The 8,452-nt window shown below is 49.6% G+C and overlaps 1 protein-coding gene across 1 annotated transcript in view; it reads left to right on the top strand.

Moving 5' to 3' along the window:
* The first annotated feature begins 134 nt into the window (after positions 1 to 134).
* MAN1A1 (mannosidase alpha class 1A member 1) overlaps positions 135 to 8,452 on the top strand; it is a 141,636-nt gene continuing 133,318 nt past the window's right edge. Inside the window, exon 1 of the mRNA XM_040551505.1 lies at positions 135 to 990. Coding sequence (XP_040407439.1) covers positions 391 to 990 — 600 coding nt within the window. The 5' untranslated portion in view covers positions 135 to 390. The remainder of the gene's footprint in view (positions 991 to 8,452) is intronic.

Here is an 8,452-nt window from a genome sequence, read left to right as displayed (position 1 = left end):
GCCGCGGGGCGGTGGCTGCGGAGCCCCGCCCCCTGCCGCCCCGCCCCGCCCCTCCTCGCCCCGCCCCCGCCGCCATTGGCCGGCCGGCGGCCCCGCCCCGCCTGGCCACGCCCCCCCGCCGCCCGGCAGTCGGGCGCGGGCGGAGCGGGGAGCGGCACCCGCGGCGGCGCCGTCCCGGCAGCATGGGCCGGGGCTGACGGACGGCGCCCGCCCCGCAGACGCCGAGCGCTCAGCCGGCGGGCCCGGGGAGGGAGAGACAGGGAGAGGAGAGGGGCGGGGAGTTCGCGCCGCGGCCGCCCGGGGAAACTTTCCGCCGGCGGAGCGGGGCTGGGCAGGGCAGGGCAGAGCGGAGCGGAGCGGAGCGGGGCGCGCTGAGGCGGCGCGGGGGCCATGCCCGCCGCCAGCCTGCTGCCGCTGTTCGGTAGCGCGGCGGGGCCGGGGGCGCTGGGCGGCCCCGCGGGAGGCGGCGGCGGCGGCGGCGGAGCGGGCGGCGGGGTCCGGAAGGCGGCGGGCCCCGGCGCGTTCCGGCTGACGGAGAAGTTCGTGCTGCTGCTGGTGTTCAGCGCCTTCATCACCCTCTGCTTCGGGGCCATCTTCTTCCTGCCCGACTCCTCCAAGCTGCTCAGCGGCGTCTTCTTCCACTCGGCCGCCCTGCAGCCGCCGCCGCCCGGCGGGCAGCCCCGAGCCCCGCCGCAGCCCGGGGGGGGCCCGGCGGCGGGGCCGGCATCGGCGGGCAGGGGCAGCCTGGCGCGGATCCGCGCCGACCACGAGCGGGCTCTGCGGGAGGCCAAGGAGACGCTGCAGAAGCTGCCCGAGGAGATCCGCGGGGACATCCGCCGGGACAAGGAGAAAGTCGCGCAGGACGCCCGCGGCAGGAAGGAGCCGGCAGCCTCCGGGCTGCCCCAGCGCCCTTTCCGCCCGCCCGTGGGCGCCGCGGGGCAGGAGCCCGCCGACCCCGCCGTGCGCCAGCGGAGGGCCAAGATCAAAGAGGTGGGTGGCGGCCGCCGCTCCCGGGGACCGGCCCGGGGCAGCCCCGAGCCCGGCAACAGGTCGCCGGCGGCGGGGGGGAGCCCGGGGAGCGCCCCCGCCTCGCTCCGCTGCGGGATGCCCCGGCCGGCGCTCCGTGCCGGCTCCGCATCCTCCTCCTCCTCTTCCTCCTCCTCCTCTTCTCCTCCTCCTCCTGCTCCTCGCAGCCGCCGGGGCCCCCAGGCAGGAGCTGGCAGCTCCCGGCCCCGCGACGCCTTCGCGCGGCTCCCCGGAGCTCGCCGGGCTTTGCCCGTGCCTCCCGGGGCGGGGGGGGCTCTCCCGGCCGTGCCTGCCGTGAGCTGGGGTCCCCCCGGCACAACGAGGCTCGTTTCTTTCTTTCTTTAATAATTCTTCGTGCCGTTCAACTTCCTGTCGTTGCCGGCAGCCCTTATTTATCGAGTTGACAATTCGTGCTGCCTGCGGGGATTAGTTTATAAATTAGTAAGTAGCGTGCGTTTTCCCCTTCCGTGGGGATGGGAACGAGACTCCAACAACGGAGTGTTTCTGTGAAACATCGTTAGCCCTGTTTAGGCTGATTTATTTTTATTGCATGTTTGCACAGAGCAGGCTGAAAAATCGTCATTGGCATCATGCGGAGCGCCAAATAATAAGCTCTCACAAATCTCAAATTGTGTGCCGCGCTCTGAAGTCCTAGCATCAGTTTAACTATTTTAGCAAACTGTGCACCAGTCATAAGCAGTAGATGCCGACGCAAAGATGTTTAGAGGAGGGAAGCTCTCACGAGTGCACAGTACAGACCACATCTTGAAGTGTGCAGAGACTGTGTTCTCACTGCTTGCAGTCTCGCAGCCTCCCTGAGGCATACAGAGCAATTAGAAATACCAACAAACTGTGTTTCTGGTTATCTTGAATTGCCATAGACGAGTATTTGGGAGTAGCATAATGAGGCTCTAGACCTGATGTATGACAGTCTGTAGTACAGAGGAGTGCAACAAGTAAATAAGCAGGAGGAGGAAGATAAAACTTGAGTATACTTCTGATTTTGCTGGTCTAGCACCATGCCAACTAGCCCAATGATTTTTTATTCTATATGTACGCAAGTGTGTATGCGTGCATACATTTGCACGCTTGTGCATGTTAGACGTAAGTGTGCATGCATACATATGTGCCCCAGGACCTCTTCCTTTTCTTCCTCCTTTTCCATCCCATTGCTCTTCTTTCTCCCCTGCTTCTACCCGGGAACCACCGCACAGTAACCCCCCAGACCAGATGTTTGGCAATTGTAAGCATAGGAAATGATGACAGAGAGACTGCATTTAGTTTCCAGATCTTTATTTTTCCTTTTTATCTCAGTATCATTCCTCAACATTATGTGTTGTTTCTGGGAGTTTTCTTTCCTCCCGACCCAGTGCGTGAACTTACCATGTTGTTTACTCAATTGCTCTTGCATTTCTGCAATACCTTGACCTATCTGATTTTTCTTTGAGGAATACTTTTTTTTTTTTTCTGGCCTTAAAACAGTGTTTCCTATTTTCTGTTAACTTGTTTCATATGTTGCACTAAAGGTTGCTCTTTTCCCTGTCTTTGAAAGCCCTTGTTCACCTTTTTGTGTACATGCTTTACTGTTAAACTGGAATTCTGATCTGCAGGCTTCTTAGAAATTGTTTTAAATTGTAACTTTCAGAAGGGTGCACTACCTACTACTACACTGTAGGTGCACAGAAAGGGTGGAACCTACCCGTTAAAGCTCCTCTCCTTGTGCCTGGTTGTTGCATGCTGGAGGTGTAAACCGGACAAATCTTTCTGCCTTCACACCCTTTCGAGCCTGGAATTTACGTCTGCCATGGCATGACGTATGTCGTCGAGTTAGGACTCAAAACTTGAAACTAGTTATGAGGATGCTTCTGGCAGAAGGAAGCAGGCTGCTTTATAGGAAATGAACAAGTAAGGCTGTGCTTCCCTTCGTTTCTGTCCTCAAAGAGCTCTGCATTGTCAACAGGGCGGTGTAAAGGTGAGAGCGGAGAGAGCTGAAAGAGCCGTGAGTGTGTAGCATTTCTTAACAAAGTTTTGTAATAGAAACTTTGACCATTTTTTTCTATGGCACACTTAAAAAACACAAAAAGTGAAACTTAAAGAAAGTAGGAATATAAAGATTCCTGAACTTTATTAGTATTGAAACAAACGTGGTATGACATAGAGCTAGAAAAACACAGAAGTTTCTACAAGCCTATTGAGTGAGTAAAGGTCTCGTTAAAGAAAAAAAAAAAAAAAAAAAAAACAGAAGTAGAGATCTCATTTGGTTGCTGCCTTCTGCTCTGAGAGAACAGCCCTGCTGTTCTCGGTGCCTGTGTGTGGCAGCCACCCCATGGGGTCACACCTGCAAGGCCTGCCTGTCTGCAGGCTTGCCCCTATGGCACAGGGCCTGGGCCACAGGCCCAAGACCCCGCTGCGTGCTGTGATGCCCCTCGTGTTCCCCTTCTGATGATGAATTGCAGGCAAACATTGAAAGAGGGTCTGGCTGTACTGCCTGCAGCGGAGTTTGCCCAATACTTCCTGTTGTAAAACCGCTGTCAGTCGCTTGTGACTGCTGGATTTTTTACTGGCTGACCTGATGTTGCCTGCGCTGCGCATCTTAGTCAGACTGCATTTCGGGAAGGCTTGAGCACGGAGGCCCGACTGCTTTTGAGCCTATCAGCCAAGTTGCATTTTGTTGGCACTTGGGTTCTTCAAGCAGTTTCACTGATGTTCTCTCTGGTGTCTCCATGACTCAGAGCAGGGTCTGGGTACACGTTACGCCTCACTCTGGTTTCTCTTTTGGTGTCACGATAGGAGCCCTGGACTGCGAACAAGGAGGTTGTGGTTTGTTCTTGCTTCTCCACTTCCGATTTGAGAGGTGGCCCCTCCTTTGAGCAAGTCCTTCCTGTGATACCTGTTCCCCATCTGTAAGGAAAGGGGAGCGGAAGGCGGTGATGACTTCCACTCAAACAAGCAGAAATTTTTGCAATCTCTGCTATTGTCCGGTTAATTGTGCCTGGACATCAGAAATAACAGAGAGAATAACATCAGGGAAGACTTGCAGGTACAACAGCAGTTAGGGAAAGGTGACAGCTTGATGTGAACAAAAGCAGTGTTTAGCAGAGGACAAATAGTGGGGACAGGCGATGAAGGCAGGAGATGCACTGTTTCAATTGGGGAAATCTGATGTTGAATCTTTTTTAAGTCTTATTCCTCGCTTTTCAAAAGAAAAAAGACAATTGAATTATTTAGGTATTAGGATAATAACAAGCTGAACTCTTTTATTTCAGAGAAAAGGAATGGAAAGCAATGAATGAGTTTGCTCAGGTACTAGAAGCGATATAATCATATTAGTGCAGTGCTCTGCCCAGGCTAATTAATCCTGCTGAGCAGCAAGCTAGTGCTGTTGGTAGAGCACCATACTAATGCAGCTGTGCTGTTCCTGCAGAAGATAGCTAGTTTTGGAGCCTGCACACATCATTGTATGGTGCTGTTCAGACATGTCTTCAGGGTAAAAGCCTTCTTTGAAAACTGGAGCCTGATGTCCGTAATCCATGGCCGTGCTGTCTGTTCCTCACAGTACTCCCCATGCTTGCACAGCTCTGTTGCAGTCATTGAGTAGAAGTGCTGAAAAGGAGAATTTTATTCACTGGGCCTATGGTCATTCCTGAGCATCAGTCCTTTGTGCTAGATGGTGTCACAAGGCAGCAAAACAGACTCGGCAGCTGGAGATTACTTCACGCTGTCTTTATAGAAAGAACTCCTTTAAAGTTGTGTTGCCAGTGTGAATTCTGGAGCTTCCGAAGTCCTAAACATTAATTTTGTGGTAGCTTCATCATATTAGGCAAGAAGTCTCAGCAGCGTTGCAAGGAAGTTCAGAAATATCTGGAGGAAAGGATACTTGTGAGCATGGAAATAAAATGCTAATCAGAGATCTAATATGCACTTGACATAGCAGCACTTGGGTATAATTGTAACTCTCCAGTAACAAGGAGGACTGGTGGTGAAATGCCAGGGGGTATCTTGGTGCTGAGGAGGGGTGCTCAGCCCCACCCTCCCTCCTGCACCCTTGCAGCTTTCTCACTGGCTGCTGTTCTGCTGCTGCTCTGGGGGGCTGGTGAATGTCTTGAGAGATTTTTGCTTTTTATTGACTTCTGTGAGGCAAGCTGAGTTCACTAATACTTCTGGCTGTCAAAAGAAGAGGGGAAATCTCTTCTTGCTGCTTATTCATGCCTGCCTTCTCCCCGTCTCCTTTGCATTGACTCCTCTGGAGCCCTCTGAAAACAGCTTCAGCTCACTAAGCTGGCAGAAGAGTGACGGAGCAAAAAAGTTGGATATGTTTTATGCCAAGTTGCTGAGTTGAAGGCTTTCAGGGAAGGGTCCACTCAGTGGTAGCTTGGGCTGTGGTAAGGAAACAGTGCTAGGTGGATGAAGGAGGTATGAAACTTCTCCTTTCGGTTGTCTTAAGAGACTGGCTTCTCCGTTAAATGTGAATCTGTAATGTGACATTTGCAGAGCAGAGGTTCAACCTCCTGTAGCAGGCGGAAGTGCTGCACTTCAGTAGGGTGTTGCCTCTCAACCTCTTTTCTCAGAACAGAAAAAAGGAAAAGAAATACAAGAGCAGTAATTACTGAACTCTCCAGCTCCTGCAGGCTGAAATTCCCAGTGCTTGTACTAGGAAAAGAAGGTTGTGGGGGCCTTCCTAGGGCGTGGGTGGGGAAGAAGTAAACTGGTGCTGTTCGAGTATGGAATGGTTTGGGTTTCGAACACAAAAAGCCACATTTCCTGATGGTACAGTTCCTTAAGAACAAGATGCGGTACAAGCAAGGGGCCTTGGCATGTAATGAGTAAGCAAGGTGGTGATTTCTGGCAATATGCCGATGATGCAATGTATTTCTAAAGAAGCTTTCTTAAATTTTGACCTTAATGCTGACATCTTGCAGCTGTCATTCAGTTTCTCAGAGGAGTTTAAAATGAATCTTGTGGTTGGTTTTTTTTTTTTTTTTTCAGAGCTTTATTCATTTACCTTTAATATTTCAGTATTTTTATATCTGCTAGTTCTTTTTCCAAGTTTTACAGTGCCTTCCTTCCTAACAAATATTGCTTTTTGTTTGTTTGTAATGGTTTTATAAAAGACACTAAGGAGGTGAGTTAACTGCCTAAATACAGGGAGTCCAATATGGTGTGTAGGTGCCTTGCTCCCTAAGTTAAGGGTATTCTCCCTGGGTTTGTTGGGAGATCTATGCTCTTGTGAAGGGGCAGGGATTATTTTAGGGCATAAAACATATCACAGAATGGTAAGCTAAGCAGCTTATTTAGGGATGTAATGACACTACAAGATCACAGAATGGCTCGGGTTGGAAGGGACCTTAAAGACGATTCAGTTCCAACACCCCTGCCGTGGGCAGGGACACCTCCCACCAGACCAGGTTGCCCAAAGCCCCATCCAGCCTGGCCTTGAGCACCTCCAGGGATGGGGCATCCACAGCTTCTCTGGGCAGCCTGTGCCAGTGCTTCACCACCATCACAGTAAAGACTTTTTTCCTTATATCTACTCTAAATCTCCTCTGTCTTAGTTTAAAGCCATTATTCTTTGTCGTATCACTACACTCCCTGACAAAGAGTCCTTCCTCAGCTTTTCTGTAGGCCCCCTTTAGGTACTAGAAGGCTGCTATAAGGTCTCCCTGGAGACTTCTCTTCTCCAAGCTGAACAACCCCAGCTCCCTCAGCCCCTCTTCATAAGCCAGGTGCTCCAGCCCCTTGATCATCATCTTTGGGTCCCTCCTCTGGACTCGCTGTACACAAAGAGAAGCTTCATCTGAATCACTGAGGGCATGATTCAGTGACTCTTCAGCAATTTCTTCACACCCTGTGCAGAGCCAGTTTGACCTGCCAACCAGGTAGAAATCTACCCACGCTTTTGTTGGGTTTGCTGCTGGAGGGTATAGGGAGCTGAAGAGGCTTAGCAGCGGTCTGAGCGTGGTGGAGGGAAGCAGTGGACCCCTCCTAAGGCAATGAGTTTGAAAGTGGGAAGAGGTGGGGAGCAAGGTGGAGGCTGTAGAGGAGAGTGGCATTTTTTTGTTCACAAGATGTGAAATAAGGTATGCCTTTGCCAAATTAACATCCTTTCTGCTGGGAGCCCTTAAGGTCTTTTTAGGGGATGTTGTTTCAGGTGAGTTGTTTTTGGCTGCTTTTTTATCAGTTATGAGACAGAGGGGTGTTCTGGTGCATGACAGTGTGCACACTTGACCAGGGTAGGGTGTGTTTCCATGGGCAGTTCATGTTTTTCAGCCTTACCCATACATGCTTTGTGTGAGCTAACCAAGAGGAATATTTTGCTTTCCTATGTTCAGCCTTGGTTTACGTTCTCAGCAGGTAAATTTAACAAAGCTCACTGGTTGTCCTATGTATCCTTAGAATGGATACTGGATTCTTAGAATTCTGGGAGAATGAAAAGGCTTTAAACATGCAGTGGAAAACATCTGGCCTTCAAAAAAAAAATCAACCACATGATTAATTTTTAACTGAAAACCATGTGCATGTTTTATGCAAAGGCAGAACCTGAATTCCAGATGCACAGGACTCTTTTTATGAAAGCTAAATAAGGTGATGAAAAGGGGTGAGGTAAAGCTTAAAATGGAATGTCTCCTGCATTTTGGCAGAAGTTATATTCTCCTGGTGATAATTTCGTATTTTCTATTAGTATAGAAAACCTATGGCAGCCATTTAGCATAGAGAAATGAAGTAAATCATAATGTTGGTGAGTACAATTGCTTAAGGCTGTAATTCTATGCTGTGGGCAAAATGAAGCAGAAAAACTCCACCTGTTTATTAAAATCGACTATTAAGGTTGAAAAATGTCTATCTCATTCAAGCAGAAAAAAAAATTCTAAGGGTAGAAGACAGTCAGGCTTTGATAGCTTCCTTGGGTGTTAATTAAAGCACAGATCTATGAAAAGAAAATCATGGACAGACAGAAGACAGCACTTCTTGCAATTAACTGCATTACATAGGCACTTGTATGACTGTTGGACAGACGCCTTTTTGTTAAAGCTGTCTGAAATGTACTGCTGTAAGAATTCTTTAGTGTGGTCACCTTTTCTGTTTTATTTTTTGCCTAGTTTAGGGAGCCAGAGTAGGTGTGAATTCATGTGGTTTTATTCTCAAATAGAATGCTTTAACAAGTAGTTCCTTTATTTACCCATTAAATAATAAATTTGTCTTCCTATTTGTATTCCTAACTTATTTGGCAGAATAAGAGTCTACTACTTCAGGAAAGTATTCAGTGTTTGATTCAGTGTTTGCTGCTATCTAACAGTACAGCACTTCTCTGGCAATAAACTGCCGTCTGAAATGGTACAGTGATGCTAAAGCATTCCGGTTGTGTGCTTTTCTGGTAACAAAATCCTCTTTTCAGAGGCATCTCTATATAAAGTATGCTTTAGACACT

Source organism: Cygnus olor, chromosome 3, assembly GCF_009769625.2.
Source record: "Cygnus olor isolate bCygOlo1 chromosome 3, bCygOlo1.pri.v2, whole genome shotgun sequence".
NCBI classification, from domain to species: Eukaryota; Metazoa; Chordata; class Aves; order Anseriformes; family Anatidae; genus Cygnus; species Cygnus olor.
This window is presented reverse-complemented; position numbering and strand designations above follow the sequence as displayed.